The sequence below is a fragment of the Phocoena phocoena genome, chromosome 20 (assembly GCF_963924675.1).
Source record: "Phocoena phocoena chromosome 20, mPhoPho1.1, whole genome shotgun sequence".
In the NCBI taxonomy this organism is placed as follows: Eukaryota; Metazoa; Chordata; class Mammalia; order Artiodactyla; family Phocoenidae; genus Phocoena; species Phocoena phocoena.
The window spans coordinates 59,309,639-59,324,768 of record NC_089238.1 but is presented as its reverse complement, the minus strand read 5'-3'; the positions used below and the strand labels follow the sequence as shown (position 1 = coordinate 59,324,768).

The window sequence follows — 15,130 nt, the reverse complement described above, 5'->3', positions numbered from 1 at the left end:
CTTGCGCTGAATTGGTGAAGATGAGAAAGCTGGATGATGGGGAGAGTGGTGTTGCCTGGGAGACTGGACCCAGCCACACAGTGTGCAGCGTGCTGGGCGGTGGTCCGGGGAGCTGCGGTCCTGGCCAAGGTAGGTATTAACTGACCCTGCCACCCATCTGCTCCACCCGGCTATAGCCCAGGGTCACAGGAGGACCCCTACGCAGCTGGCGCTGAGGCAGTGTGGCATCCACCCCCCTGCTGTGTAACAAACCAGCCCACTCACTGGCTTAAACATGCGACAGCCATTTGCTTTGCTTGTGAAACTCCCACCTCGGCAGGGTTCAGTGGGGACATCTTGTCTCTGCCCCACCTGCAGCATCAGCTAGGTCAGCTTCCAAGTTGGGGTGACCCAAGATCAAGGGGTTGGAGTCATCTGGAGATTTGTCTACAAGTCTGCCATCAGCGAGGGCCTCAGGGCTGTGGGAACAGCCGTGGGAGGCCTGCATTCGTTTCTTGTAACTAGCTACTGGGGAGGTTAAAACAACAAAAATTTACTCTCAAAGTCCTGAAGTCTGAAGTCAAGGCGTCCACAGGGCCGCGGCCCAGCAGAGTGCTAGACGAGAACCCTTTCCTGCCTCGTCCAGCTCCGGGGGCTCCTGCAGTCTCTGCCTGTAGCTGCAAGCCTCTGCATCCATCATATGCCTCCTCCCGAAGTATGTAACCTTGCTCCTTACAAAGACATCATTCTGACAGGGTTTAGGGTCCACCCTAATCCAGTCTGACTTCGTCTTAACTTGATTATATCTCCAAAGATCCTATTTCCAAATATGCTCACATTCCCGGGTTCCATGGATTTTGGACATTATTCAGCCTTCATCATTCGGCCCCTTCATGCAGCTGCTTTCCTCCCAGTATGTGGCTAGGTCCCAAAATTGAGCGTCTCAAGACAGCAAGGCAGTTTTATGACTTAACCTGGAAAGCCACGCAACGTCACTTCCATTCAACGGGTCTTCTATGGGACTACTCCTCTAAGGGAGGACGGTGCAAAGACCTGCTCAGGTTCAAGTGGCACACTGAGACAGAGCATGCTCCCTGGAGTAGCACACAACAGTTAACAGCAAACACCTGGGGCCACGCAAACAGCACTCAGAGCAGGAGCGGAGAAGCAGGGCTGGATACAGAGCAGAACATCGGATCCGGTGCCTGGAAGCGACTCTGACCTAGGCAGAAAGGCGCCTTCACGCCGCCTCAAAGAGGCCCGGGTTGCTGATTTGTTGGGTTTTTTTGGTGGGGCGAGGGGGGTGCGGCGCCCCCAGCAGTGGGAGCGCGGATTCCTAACGACTGGACCGCCAGGAAAGTCTCCTGAGGCTGCAGTTTTAAATGACGCTGAAACGCCCGGCCGGCTTCCACCTGGAGCGCTGGCCCCGCCAGAGGGCGACTCGACCCCTCCCTCCCTCCCGTATCTGGTCAATCCAGTTAGGCAACGAGAAGGGTCCTGTCACTGTTGGGGTAGCCCCGCCCCCAGGAGATTGCCCCGCCCCGCGTCCGGTCCCCGCTCCCGGCAGGCGCACGAAGAGCCACGGTACCTGCTTCCTCGGCACCCTGGCGCTCCCGAGGGTCCAGCTCGGCTGGTCGGCACCCGCCTCGGTGGGAGCGTCCGCGGTGTGCCCCCTGTCCTTGGCTCGGCAGGCCGTGGAGGTTCGTGTTCCCGGGCCCTCACCAGGCCCCGCCCTGTCCGCGTTGGCGGAGGGGGCGGTGCCCGAAGAGACCCCGCCCCTAACGTCACGGCCGAGGGGTGGAGCCGGCCCGACGGAAGCGTGGTGCTGCTGGAGAGGCCCGAACAGAGCAGCGGGCGTTCGGGGACTGCTGGTGAGAGACAGGTAGGGCTGTCGTCCTCCGGGCCCACAGCACGATCTGCTGGGCAAAGGGGTCTCTGTTCGGGAAGGGAGACTCAGGTGGCGTACGTCTCCAGGGAAGGGGGTGCTGTAGATACCAGGGGCGCACAGTTGGTGGGGGGACCTGTGGATGCAGGCGAGGGCTCTGGAGGCGCGCAGCGGGCAGGGAGGGGCCTCTGCGTCCTGATAACCCTATTCCCGCCCGCCAGCATGGGCAGCAGCTCGCTGTCCGAGGACTACCGTCTGTGCCTGGAGCGCGAACTTAGGCACGGCCGCGCGGGCGTGTGCGGGGACCCATCGCTACGCGCCGTGCTCTGGCACATCCTGGTGGAAGACTTCGACCTGCATGGGGCGCTGCAGGATGACGCGCTGGCACTACTCACCGATGGCCTGTGGGGCCGCGCCGACCTGGCCCCTGCGCTACGCGGCCTGGCCCGCGCCTTCGAGCTGCTGGAGTTGGCCGCCGTGCACCTGTATCTGCTGCCTTGGAGGAAAGAGTTCACCACCATCAAGGTAGGGCGCCGAGCCGAGTGGGGGCCCCTGCCCAGGCTACTGGGAGTTGGCTACCATCGGGACGGTGGCTACCGCCGGGCATAAGGGATTTCAGGTGTCCTCAGAGGCTGATAGGTTTGAGAGCTCAGTGTGCTGAGGGGTCCTGGGCGTGTTGGAGCATCTCTTGGCCGAGGTTCCCCTTTGTACTCCTGGGGCTGAGAACATGGGGTGGGTGGAGGTCACCTGTTTGGATACCTGCCTTCTGAGGGGGATCCTGGTCCTTAAAACTTGCATCACTGCCCTCCCCAAAGTGGCCTTGTGGCCCCAGTTACCATAGAAATCCTAGGACAGGCACACAGGATGGACTGGGCATTCCAGAGTCACCCTAATCTCTCCAGGAGAGATTTGTGGCTCCATTTGTGGAAGAGGACATGGTTATCCCCTATGAAGTAGGCAGGGGCTGGGGGTGCCCCTGCATGTCCTAGTGGAGCCGGGCTAAACAAGTACCTAGCTCACCCCACAGCCTGGGGAGAGCTGAGCCCAGGTCTGGCCGGGCCCCTCCAGGTGAGCTGCAGGCTGGCAGGAGGGGGCAGGCTGCCTTGTGCTCTGAGCTAATTCGGAAGAGTGGGAAGGTAATGATGTCACTGGGCACGTGGGCGTCCGCCTCCACTGGTTGCCATGGCAGCAGCAGCCTCTCTCAGCGAGGTGAGCCGTGGAGCCCACTGCTCCACTGGGACACCTGCTGTTCTGAGGCTCTAGGACTTTCATTCATCCGTTCAGACGAGGGCAGGATGCAGCCCCATGGGGGGCCAAGAGCAGAACAGACAGGCCTGATCTTGACACGCTCAAGGGCTTCAGCACTGGGCAGACCTGGATGGGGTCTGCTTCTGCCGGCTCTGTGGCTTGGGGCAAGTTACCTAATCTTTTGGAATCCATTCCTTCCTCCATGAAGCAAACACGAGGACAGTCTAGCGCAAGGTCCATTGTGAGGGGTGAGAGCACAGCCCTGAGCACAGTCTTACAGCAGTGCCCCATCCGTGGAGGTCCTCTCATCAGCTGTAAGCAAAGGTACACTCACAGGGTCCCAGGATCAAGGACCTGTAGACACGCGAGAGACACGTTATCACCATCCTAGGGACGCTTCTAGTTCCTTTGCAGCCTGGAGCCTCCAAAAACTACAGACGTTCCATCCGTGTGGTGGAAAGCTGCACAGCTGGAAAAGTGAATGGCTAGGCCTCTGTCGTGTTAGGGAAAGCTCTCAGAAACTGGAAAAGCAGAGTTCAGAATGAGGCGTTTAGGAGGCTACCTGCTCAGAGCAAATAAGCACCTGTATTCTTTGTGTGTTTGCATGACCACTCAGCAGGTACACGGGAAACTAACTAAAGTAGCAAACCCCCACAGGTGAGAGGAGGTGGAGGGGACCCGGAGGGCAGCGAGATTTCTCAACAGGGCCTCTTTATTTAGTTTGTTCTATGACCCAGGTGAAACGTGTTAGATTAAAAAATTGTGATGCCTGGGCCTACGTCAGCCAGTGAGATCAGAGTTTCTGGGGGTGGCCCTGAGCATCTATGGTTTTTTTGTTTTTGGCCGCACAGCTTGCGGGATTTCAGTTCCCCGACCGGGGACTGAACCCAGGCCCCGGCAGTGAAAGCGCCAAATCCTAACCACAAGACCACCAGGGAACTCCCAGCATGTGTGTTTTTAAACAGCTCCTCTGGAGGGAGCATCGGCACATCCCAGACCGCCTTGGGGCCATGCCGCCCCCGGGGTGAGGATGGTGGCCCCCAAAGCAAGCCGCTGCCGGAGTGCAGCTGAGGCGGGGGCAGGTCTGCGGGACGGTGGGCTGCCGCCGACCGGCCCCCTCCCTTGCAGACTTTCTCAGGGGGCTACGTGCACGTGCTGAAGGGCGCACTCTCGGAGGACCTCCTCATCCAGAGCTTCCAGAAGATGGGCTATGTGCGCAGGGACGACCACCGCCTTATGGTGGCCGCCCTGCCCCCCGCCCGCCAGCTTGTGCAGGTGGCCCTGGGCTGCTTCGCCCTGCGGCTGGAGTGTGAGATCCTGGGCGAGGTGCTGGCGCAGCTGGGCACCAGCATGCTGCCAGCCGAGGAGCTGCTGCAGGCGCGGCGGGCCAGCGCGGATGTGGCCTCCTGCGTGGCCTGGCTGCAGCAGCGACTAGCCCGCGAAGAAGAGCCACCACCTGTTCCCCCCCGTGGCTCCCCGGCCCGGTGCCAGGCCCAGCTGGACCTGTACCGGGACCTGCAGGAGGATGAGGGCTCAGATGAGACCAGCCTATACGGGGGACCCTCGCCAGGCCCCGACTCACCCCCCTCGGAGCTAGCCTGCCAGCCTCTGTTCTGGGAGCAGAGCGCCAGACTGTGGGGCGTGGGGGGCAGGGCCTGGGAGGCTGAGGCCAGCAGCCCGGCCTCGGAGGAGGAGCCCGAGGCCGAGGCCTTCTCCCTCCTCTCACTGCGTCAAGAGCTGCTCAGTCGGCCCGGAGACCTGGCCGCCCCCCAAGCCCCTGGCACCCCTGAGCAGGCCAGCCCCCCACGAGTCCCTGAGCCCCCCGGCTACCAGACACACAGCTGCCTGGGCCCTGGCGCCCTCCCCACCCTCTGCTGTGACACGTGTCGCCAGCTGCACACTTCCCACTGTGCCACCCTGGCCACCTGCCGCCCGGGCCACCCTTTGCGCGCCCTGCACGGAAACCACCAGCGGCGCCTGTGGCTGCAGCGAGCCCAGGTGGACACCTTGCTCTACGATGCCCCTAGGCCCGCCTGGCCCTAGGCCCAGGGCTTTCTGGAGACATGTTCCGTGGTGCTTTTCTGGGCCTCATCCCTCCTCAGACCCGGGCCACTGGCCACCCTGCTCCTCCTGCCCCCCAGGGGTGCTGAGCACAGCGGCAGGTCAGGGGGCATGGAGACTCAACCCCGCTACGTGAGAGGTGGGGGCTGTCTTCCTCGGAAAGCTGCCGGCCCGCCCCCAGGGAGCACCCTCTCCCTCCTCTCCCACCCCTCCCCGGCCCCACCACTGGCCCCAGCGCCGCAGCTCCTGACCTGCTCCCTGCAAGTGCCCAAAGGGGTGCTCCACAGAGGAGTGTCCTTAGGGGCTCAGGTGACCTCATGAGCCCTGGAGCTTTGCTAAGACCATTCTAGGGGCTCTGCCAGGTGCATGGCTGACCCGGCTGAGGGGACCTGGTCCCCCATGGGTGTCACAGACCAGCACTGAATGAGCTGAGTGCTGGCCTGAGACCAGCCCCATGGGCTCCAGTCAGAGCTGGGCGGGGAAGCTGGACCCAAGGACAGAAGAGAAATCATCTAGTCTCCAGCCAGAGTGAGTGCCCAAGAGTTCCAGAGAACAGCAGGCGGGAGACAGGGAGCCACGGAGCCCGAGAGGCTGTCACCCCACTTCCGGGTGGAGCATGGGGGCTTCTGAGCAATCAGTACCCCAGCAGCCTCCCTGCTACATCTTCCTGCTGTCCGGCTTCGGAAAGCAGGGTGAGAGATCTCCAAGGCTCCCACCCCAGAGCCCACCTGGGTACCGTGGTAAAGATGCACCAGCTGCCAGCCGCCAGCCCGCTCACAGGGCTGGAGGGGGTGGGTCTGCCCACCTGGGCCTGGGGTGGGGCCAGTCTTGTGTGTGGCCCCTCCCCCCACACCTGTCTGTCACGCGAATCACAACTTCAAAGTACATTAAAGGACACTGGATCCAGCTGCGTCTGTGAGGAAAGCGTTTATCTCTCCGAGGCCCAACCATGTCCCTCCCCAGGAGCCTCAGTGGGGAGTGGGGACAGGGCACAGCCCCCAACCCAGGGCTGTCCCTCTGGTGGGCTCAGAGCTGCCCAGACTCCAGTCCACCAAGCTGGCGGCACCCCACACCCCACCCCTCCTTCCCACTCTGAGTCCTGCAGCCCCAGCAGGGGGTCACTGTAGCCTCTCCCTTCCCAGGCCGACCCTGGGGATCAAGTGGGGACAAAAGTGACCACGTGGGGTCTGCTCGTCCCAAGCCAGAGACACCTCCTGAGATGGGCCCAGCCAAATTTCCTCCTGGGAAGTGAGGGTCTGAGGGCTTGGCGACAGGTGGACCCAGCCCAGCCACCACATGGCAGAGCCACGAGATGACAGAGCCACCAGGTGGTGCCCGGCAGGGTGTCTGGGCCTGCAGGACGCACCCACCGGCATCCCCCGTGTCCACACGCTGCCGTTCTGGGGCAGCGGCGGGCAGAGGTGCAGGAAGCGGTGCAGTCAGCTGGAGCAGCTGGTCGGTCCTGGCCGAGGGACAGGCCGGGCCGCAGGGGCCCCCACCCTCAGGGCTTGCAGCGCCGGCTCTGGCTCTCAGCGCCTGAGGATGTGGCCGGGGCAGCACGCTTGTTGCGGTGGTGGGGGAAAGTGGGCATGAGCTCCGGCTCGCAGGCTGCAGGGAGGGGGCTGCTCAGCGCCGGGTGGGGAGGGCCCCCCACGCCTCCCTCTGCTCCCCTCCTGGCCCTGCACGCGGTTCCTGTGGCACGAGCAGCCCGTGCCTGCTCGAGCCCCACTGCCCACCTGCCCAACAGCGGCCCCAGCCCGGACAGGGACCCCCAGCCAAGCGCCGGCCAGGGGGCGGGGGAGACTCACGCAGGGGCTTCTCCTTGAAGTAGGAGCTCTCCAGGCAGTCGCCGGCCGTCGCCCTGGAGAGAAGGCCTTGCCGTTCGTGGGGCCCGGGCCTGGCCGAGGCCCATCTCCCTCACACCCGCCCCGCACGGCAGACAGCTGGGTGGCAGGTAGGGACCGGGGGCCCAGAAACCGACAGGAGCCTCAGAAAGGGCTTCATGACCTGGGCGGGCAGAGGCCCGGGCCTCACAGGCACGTCTGGGAAGGGCCCTCTCGGTCACGGCGCCCCTGCCCGCCCGCGGGCCGGGTCAGCACCTTTTCTTGGGGTCATACATGAAGAGCAGGTTCAGCAGGCGCAGGCCGGCCTCCGAGAGCCACGGGAACTTGTGCTTCAGGTTGTTGTAGGGCTGCTTCCTCAGACTGTACTGGCTCACCAGTGGCAGCTGGGAGAAGCCCTGTGTGGGGGAGGGGGAGTGGCAGCTGCAGGCTGGCGGCCGGCAGGAGGCAGGAGAGGGGAGGGCAGGGCCGGCACTCACCGGCCAGATGTTCTCACTGGGTGTCCCCAGCAGCTGTACGATCAGGTCCACCTGGTGGATCTCGGAAGCGCCGGGCAGAAGGGGCTTATGGGCCAGCAGCTCGGCCAGGATGCAGCCCACGGCCCTGCAGAGGAGCACGAGGCCTCGCCTCAGCTCCTCCGGCCCCGCAGAGCACCACTCCGCCGGGCCTCGGCCCCCGGGTGCTGGGGTCAGAGGACGGGGGCAGAGCTGGGAGGAGGCCACGACGGGAAGGCAGGTGACCACTGGGTTCTCCCCCCGGGCCACGTGAGCTGGCACCAGCAGGCCTCTCTGAGTGGCCACAAGGGCGGGTCCTCAGTGATGGGGGCCGTGCACGCGTCTTACACTGCCTCTCGGGACCCCAGGCGCAGGCCCACCTTCCTGGGAGTTGGGAGGCTGGCGAGACCCCAGCCCCACTCCTGCCCCGCCAGCTCCCACAAGACCACCCCGCCCTGCCCAAGGCCCTGGGTGCATCCACCCCTCACCACATGTCGATGCTGGTGGTCTGCGTAGTGGTCCCCAGCAGCAGTTCAGGGGCTCGGTACCTGCGAATGGGAGCCCCCACCTTGGGTCTGGCAGTTCCTCTCCTCTGGCCCGGCCTCCACGAGGCACTGTGGCTCTGCACCAGCCTACCCACCGGCCACCACCGTCCCTGAGAGCCAGAGTCAGCCTGGACGATGGAGCATGAAGCCCAGCTCAGCTGTCCCCTCCACTAAACCCGACAAACACGATAGCACACGAGGCAGCAGCAGCTGCTGTCACTGGATGGCTCCCGCGTGCAGCAGTGTCCTGTGCTGGCCCGTTCTATACAGGTCGGGGCTGAGTGACATGGCAGAAAGCATCCTGCCCTAAAGCACAACCCCGTTCTTCAAAATGTCGAGTGAGAAATAGTTACAGAGGACATGCACTGTTCTGTCCTCGCGTCGGTGGAGCCACCGCCCCTTCCAAGCAGCTCAGAGCAGCGCCCCGTCTGGACGGGGCAGGTCCTTCCCAGTGGCAGCCCTGCTCGGCCTCAGGAGCCATCCACACCCAGCCTCTGAGTGTGTGCAGCCCCACAGCTTAAAATCCTCCAAAGTCCTTGAGCAGCTTCAGCGTGACCCCCCCACTTCCCATGGTCCCCAGGGACTCACCAGAGGGTGACCACCTTGGGGGTCATTGGCTTCAGCGGGATGCCATAGGCCCGGGCCAGGCCGAAATCCGCTGGACAGACGGGAGGGAGAGTGTCACCCAGTGAAGACTGTCCACTGACGTTTGCAAGCAGCTTGTAGCGTACAGGGTGTTATCGGGACCGGCCTGCCGCCACGTCGAGGTGGCGCTCATGGAGGCCCCCACCAGAAAGCCAGCACCTGCACCCACCTGTCTTCACGCAGCCCTTATCCGTCATGAGCAAGTTGGAGACCTTCAGATCCCTGTGACAGAAAGAGAAGACCAGCGCTTCCCAGGAAACTGCGTGGGGAAAGAGGCTGTCACCGTCGCAGTGACGGTTAGAACGTTTCCCCATACGTTTCCTCCTGTTTGCACTTTTTAATTTTTTTTATGTAGACCATTTTTAAAGTCTTTACTGAATTTGTTACAATATTGCTTCTGGGTATTTTTGGGTTTTTTTTGGCTGTACGCGGGCCTCTCACTGCTGTGGCCTCTCCCATTGCGGAGCACAGGCTCCGGACGCGCAGGCTCAGCGGTCATGGCTCACGGGCCCAGCCGCTCTGCGGCATGTGGGATCTTCCCGCACCGGGGCACGAACCCACGTCCCCTGCATCGGCAGGCGGACCCCCAACCACTGCGCCACCAGGGAAGCCCTACTGCTTCTTTTTTATGCTTTGGATTTTCTAGCCGCGAGGGATGTGGGATCTTAGCTCCCCGACCAGCGATCGACCCACACCCCCTGCATTGGAAGGCAAAGTCTAAACCACTGGACCGCCACGGAAGTCCCTGCACTTCTTAAAAATAAGGACGGCAGGCAGTGCAAGGCGATTTGGCAGCTGGGAACACCAGAGAGAGCTCTCAGTAACTTTCTGAGAAACTGGCAGAGGCGGCCTTGAGCCCAGCTCTGACTTCCATCCAGGGCTGTGTCTGATCCCCCACCCAGGCCATGCGAGCCACCGAGGGCACACGGAACTGCTGCCTGCAAGGTCCTGCCCAGGCCTGCAAGACCCTCGCCTCTGCCCCTCCAGTCTCTGCCCTTCCTGGCCTGCCTTCCAGTAAGGCAACACTGCCTCTCCAAGGCAGCACTTCTCAGAGCCTGACTCGCTCACACCATCGGCCCCCCAGAGAAGAAAACAGGTATTATCTGCTCCTGGACCATCCACCAGGAGCAGTCACAGAACCTCTACTGCATCGAGGCTGTGCCTGCTCCTCTCCTGGATACTGGGCAACGTCAACTGGCACTGGGTCAGTACTGGCAGTCACACTCCCCCCATGTCACAAACCAGCACTCCTCTGGAAAAATGTCTCCTGAGGCCCCGCCCCCTTCCAGGCCCGTGGACCCCGCCCACCTGTGGATGATGAAGTTCCGGTGCAGGTACTGGAGGCCCCGGAGCACCTGCAGCACGATGCACTTGACCTGTAGAGGGCCAGGATGCAGGGTCAGGGCAGCCTGCGTCTGCCACAGTGCGCCGAGCAAGGACTTGGGAAGCCCGCCACCAGAGCCCGCAGCCTCAAACCTGCGCCTCAGAGAAGGGTGTCGGCATGTTCTCCAGAAGGCTGGCCAGGTCCTGCTCACAGTAACCCATCACCAGGAAGATGCTGAAAAGAAGAGGGGGAAACGCAGGCCACCTCCCACCTCCTCCCAAGTGGGCCAAGGGACCCTCCTGGGGCAGCAGGAAGGGCAAGAGGGAGGGGCGGGCAGGACCCAATGCGGGGGCAGCAAGCGGCCCACTCACCTCTCCAGGTGGTTCCCCACAACCACCTCCTTCAGCTCCACGATGTTCGGATGGCGGAGGCGAAGGAGAAGCGTGATCTCTCGAAGGCTGCTGATGGGGACCCCTGCAACCCAGCGCGGCCTCAGCGAGCCCACCCCTGCAGTCAGGACCCCCTGACAGCCTCTGGGACCCCCACCCTTGCAGACAGGGACCCCTGACAGCCTCTGTGACCGCCCCCTGCAGACAGGGACCCCTGACAGCCTCTGTGACGCCCAGTCCTGCAGACAGGGACCCCTGACAGCCTCTGTGACCCCCCCTGCAGACAGGGACCCCTGACAGCCTCTGTGACGCTCCCCTGCAGACAGGGACCCCTGACAGCCAGCTACTCGGTGAGCCCCCAACCCCTGTCTACATCCCCTCTCAGGGACCCCCATGCCCGCCGCTGTCAGGGCTCTGCCTGCTACTTCAGGGAGAAGCAAGGCCATCCTAACCAGCACCTTTAACTCTTCCCTCCTTCATCAAATGCAAGCAGCACTCTGTACTGACCCCTGTGCATGGCAGGTGGCCCCCAGTGCGCCCAGCACAGCCCTGCCTGCACAGGCAGCCACGGGGCTGTCGGCAGGGCGGCATGGAGCACACAGGTGCTGCCGGCTCAGTCTTGGGTGGGAAAGCCCTGTGGAGGGGTGACGCTGAGCTGAGACAGAAGATGAGGCAGTCATTCAATGGGAGGGTGAAGGGGATGAACCGCACAGGGCTTGGGGGGGCTGAGGCCTAGACTGTGTGGCAGGGGCCAGGCTGCAGCCCCCAGAGATCAGCCTCCTTTGACCATCATGCAGACACCCTTGGGAAAGCCGGTGCGACTCGGGGGGGGCCTCAGGCAACTCACACCTTCCTCCCCCTCCCACGTGAGCTCAGAGTGGTCCGGCGGCCCCTCCGTGCTCACCATCCTTCTCCTTGTCCATCCGCACTTTCTTCAGGGCGACAATCTCATCCGTTTGGGTATCCCGGGCCCTGTCTGCAATGGAAACTCCTCCAGGACAGGATCCAAGCCCGACCCCACCGTGTGGCCTCCTGCCCCACAGGGGCTCCCTTCTCTTCCCCCTTGACTGCTGGGTAACCCGTGGCAGCCCGTCCACACTCCTCGCAAGCAGCACCCGACCCTGCGAGATGTGCTCCCTGGGGAGTCCTCTGGCTTGAGCTGGTACAGGGCCCCTGGTTGTGAGAAGCTCCCTGCAAGTTTTCCTTCTTAGAGCTGGTATGCAGATCACTGCTTTGTGCTCTGCGGTTACTATGTTCTAACAGCAAATAAGGTAGCTTATCTTGAGAAGGGAACTCTTATTTTGTCAAAGTTGGCTCCCAGAGCACTGTGTGCATCTCCCACACCCGCAGCAGCTTGACGCACACCGATGTCCCAGCTACTGTGGACGCAGCGCTGGCTGCTTCCCGCGGTGTACACTTTATGGCTGTAACAGCTACCTCTACTCACGGGTACACGTCAGCAGCCTGATGCCTGTGTTTATTCAGGAGTGCTGTGAAATCCACGGCAATTACACCTGTCCCCTCCTTCCAGCCCCGCCACAGCTGCTGCTGGGACAGTCCCTGGGCGCCCAGGCCTCCCACCGTGGCCACTCACACACAATGCCGTAGGTGCCTTCCCCAATGCGGTTCAGCTTCTCAAACTCCTTCACGCTCCGGCACCGTCCCAGCTGAAAGAGAGAGGTGCTGGCGGTGAGGGGATCCGGCAGCTAATGGAACCAGAGATGGATATGGACACACAATTGGTACCAAAAAGCCAGCTCGTGTCCTGCTCACCAAACAGAAAGGTCACCACACACCTGGGTTTGCAGGTGAGAAAATGGGGTGATGATGCTGGCCTCTTTGAATGTGATATCAAAGACGCTCTAACCACTCCCTTTCAATTCCATGGTCCAGATGTGTGCTGCCCAAAAGGAGGAACCGCCAGCCACATTTGGTTAAAATTAACTAAAATGAAAGTAAAAGTCCATTTCTTCAGCTGCATAAGCCACGTGAAGCGCTCGATGGCCCCACGCAGCTTGTGGTGACCATCCTGGACGATTCAGAAAACAGAACATTTCCACCATCACAGAAAGTCCCCTGAACAGCACCGCTCTAAATTATGCTGTGGGGTTTTCTCCGGCAGTCCACTGGATAGAACTCCGCACTCTCAGTGCCGAGGGCCTGGATTCAATCCCTGACTGGGGGAACTGAAATCCCACAGGCTGCAGGGGGAGGCCATAAATAAAGAAAGAAAGAAGCAAGCAAGCTCTGGACGTGGAAAAAGCCTGAAGGACTTCTCAAAGCATCTACCAAGCACAGTGGAAACACTTCTGCGGCAAAAACTGTCTCAATCATCCACACGTTACTTCTTCCTTTGGGTTATGAAACTGCCCAGGGGCACATAGCCACCCAGCTGGGGGCCATAGTTCCCAGCCTCCCTTGCAGCTGGGTGTGACCATGTGACTAAATCCTGGCCAATGGGATGCAGGCAGAAGGGACAAGTGCAACTTTCTGATCAAAGGAGGCTGCTTGCTGCTCACTCCTTCCTGCCCCTTGAGGCAGGCTGGGATTTGGGTGGGGCACAGGTGAAGCAAAGAGACAACCTGAGTGCCTGGCCCACCTGTGAGACGTTAGGGGAGCCAGAAATAAAGTCCTGTACTTACGCCACTGTATTTTGGGGTCTCCATATTCTAGCAGAGAGCCTGTACCCTAATACACCTTCAGTTGTAGCAGAATCAATGAGCACCTCCCCTTGGGTCGGAGAAGCACGTGCGGCAAGGTTCAAGTTCTAAGAGCCCTTCTCTGGACTCCCTGCCTCTATGTATCTTGCCCGCCATCCTGGGGAACGGAGTCAGAGTCACCTGGCCTGTACTGAAGGCCTTCCACGGTTTCAGCTCAACCTAGTTGTCCTCTCTCTCCCGTGAACCCCTGGTGCTTCTTGTGCGCTCTGTGCTTTGCGGGACTTTGCTCCTGCTGCTGCCCAGGTCTGGCAAGAACCCTCCTCGTCTCTGCGTGTCCAAAACGCACTCACACTTACCCGCGCAGCAGAAATGCTACCGCTTAGCAAAACTGCTTCCTGGCCCCCAGCTGAAAGCATTCTTTCTCTGAAAAATCCCGACACTTTCGTCTCACAGCACCTACTATTGTGCACTGTTCTCGTCCGGGTATGTCTTAACTCCCCACTGAGAGCAGCTGCTGCGTGTCTCGGTGATGAACGACGGCGGCGGACGGCTCAAGGCGGGGGTCCTGCGTTCACTCAGCCAGCATGTTAGGATCCTTACTGGTCACTGAGGCGGCCTCTCAGAGCACCAGCAAGTGTTTAAAACAATCCGCCGCCAGGCTTCACACCTGCCCCTGCACGAGCCGTCTACCTTGGAGAAACCACCCAACGCCCCTAAGCTTCACCCTCCTCACCTCTACAAAGGGTCCCCGAAAGGACTAAGTGACAGTTACACACGCAGAGGCCCCACACGGAGCCAGGCACAAACGAAGCTGCCGGGTCACAGGTGGGGCCCCGCGCCCAGTGCACCCACAGCCCGGTGGGAGACACGCCTACAACTCTTCCCATGGCTACTGTCTCCCGACACAAGGCGCCCGTCCCCGGCACAAAGCTAAGAAACGCCCGCGCTGCAGCGCGCTCTTGCTTAGGCGGCCGGAGACCAGAGAGCCGGCCCTTCCCTCGCGCGGGCGTCACACGCCCCGGGGTCTGCGGACCGGCCGGGACCGGAGTCCCGGGCGGCCGCCGCCGGCTTCCGCGCCTGTCGCGAGGAGCTCTGGGACTGTCGTTCCCGCTCTCGCCGGAAACCTGGCGCTTTAGCGCGACACTGAGGGCCCCAGTGCGTTTCGGCTCCGCCCTGCCGCCGGCGAGGACACAACTACCCCGAGCAGCCCGTCGTCGCACCCTGTGCTCTGGAGGCACCGTGAAGAAGCCTTCCTTACGGATACACTTCAGACGGATCTGTTCCGGCTCCGGCTCCGGCTCCCCCATGCCGAGCTCAGCCCCACCCCACCCCCACCCACCCCCACTTCCCATGTGCGCAGGCGCAGATGGGTGTTCCTCGGAGCAAGCACATGGCCTACTTCCGGGGCGTCCCCTCCTCAGCAACGGTTACCAAGGAAACCTCCGGAAGACCCCACCCCACCCACGAGGACCTCAACTCCTACGATGCACTCGGACTACCAAGGTTCTAGCTTTAATTTAGGTTTTTTTTTTTTTTTTTTTGCCGTACGCGGGCCTCTCACTGCTGTGGCCTCTCCCGTTGCGGAGCACAGGCTCCGGACGCGCAGGCTCAGCGGCCATGGCTCACGGGCCCAGCCGCTCCGCGACATGTGGGATCTTCCCGGACCGGGGCACGAACCCGCGTCCCCTGCATCGGCAGGCGGACTCTCAACCACTGCGCCACCAGGGAAACCCTACTTTAGTTTTAAGTGCGGGCACGTGACCGCGCTGGGGCGCTGAGTAACGGCCGCCGGAGGAGGAGGCCGAAGTCCGGGGGGCTGCAGTCGGCTGGGGGGTGGCTGCGGGGGCGGCTGCGGGGGCCGTGGCGGCCGCGGGGCCGCGGGAGCTGTGCTGTAGAGCTCTCCCTTGGAGCATTGGAGGGCTGACCTGGAGCCAGGGAGGGAGGAGGCTCGGGCAGGGCCAGTGGGGACCGAGAGCAGAGGGCGCGTCCGAGAGCTGTGGAAAGAACTGACAGGACGCGGCGACCGAGGGACTGTGGGACCAAAGGGTCGCCTAACACA

At 62.2% G+C, this 15,130-nt stretch overlaps 2 protein-coding genes across 3 annotated transcripts; one reads left to right on the top strand and one right to left on the bottom strand.

The window, feature by feature from the left end:
- The first annotated feature begins 1,811 nt into the window (after positions 1-1,811).
- SPATA2L (spermatogenesis associated 2 like) lies at positions 1,812-5,247 on the top strand. Its single transcript, XM_065899240.1, has 3 exons — positions 1,812-1,861; positions 2,086-2,389; positions 4,241-5,247. Exons 2-3 carry the CDS (start codon positions 2,087-2,089, stop codon positions 5,153-5,155), a joined length of 1,218 nt encoding a protein of 405 aa, XP_065755312.1. The 5' UTR covers positions 1,812-1,861; position 2,086; the 3' UTR covers positions 5,156-5,247.
- Positions 5,248-6,665: 1,418 nt separating this feature from the next.
- CDK10 (cyclin dependent kinase 10) lies at positions 6,666-14,453 on the bottom strand. Of its 2 annotated transcripts, XM_065899241.1 has the most exons (13): positions 14,292-14,453; positions 12,006-12,078; positions 11,316-11,387; positions 10,394-10,496; positions 10,175-10,256; positions 10,007-10,074; positions 8,868-8,920; positions 8,642-8,711; positions 7,997-8,056; positions 7,494-7,617; positions 7,273-7,412; positions 6,982-7,034; positions 6,666-6,781 (listed from the first exon to the last, which is right to left on the bottom strand). In XM_065899241.1, exons 1-13 carry the CDS (start codon positions 14,421-14,423, stop codon positions 6,675-6,677), a joined length of 1,137 nt encoding a protein of 378 aa, XP_065755313.1. In that variant the 5' UTR covers positions 14,424-14,453; the 3' UTR covers positions 6,666-6,674. The 2 variants fall into 2 exon arrangements, with proteins under 2 accessions (XP_065755313.1, XP_065755314.1); XM_065899242.1 differs by lacking the exons at positions 12,006-12,078; positions 14,292-14,453 and having other exon boundaries at positions 6,675-6,781; positions 7,291-7,412; positions 11,316-11,334.
- Between the last annotated feature and the right edge of the window lie 677 nt (positions 14,454-15,130).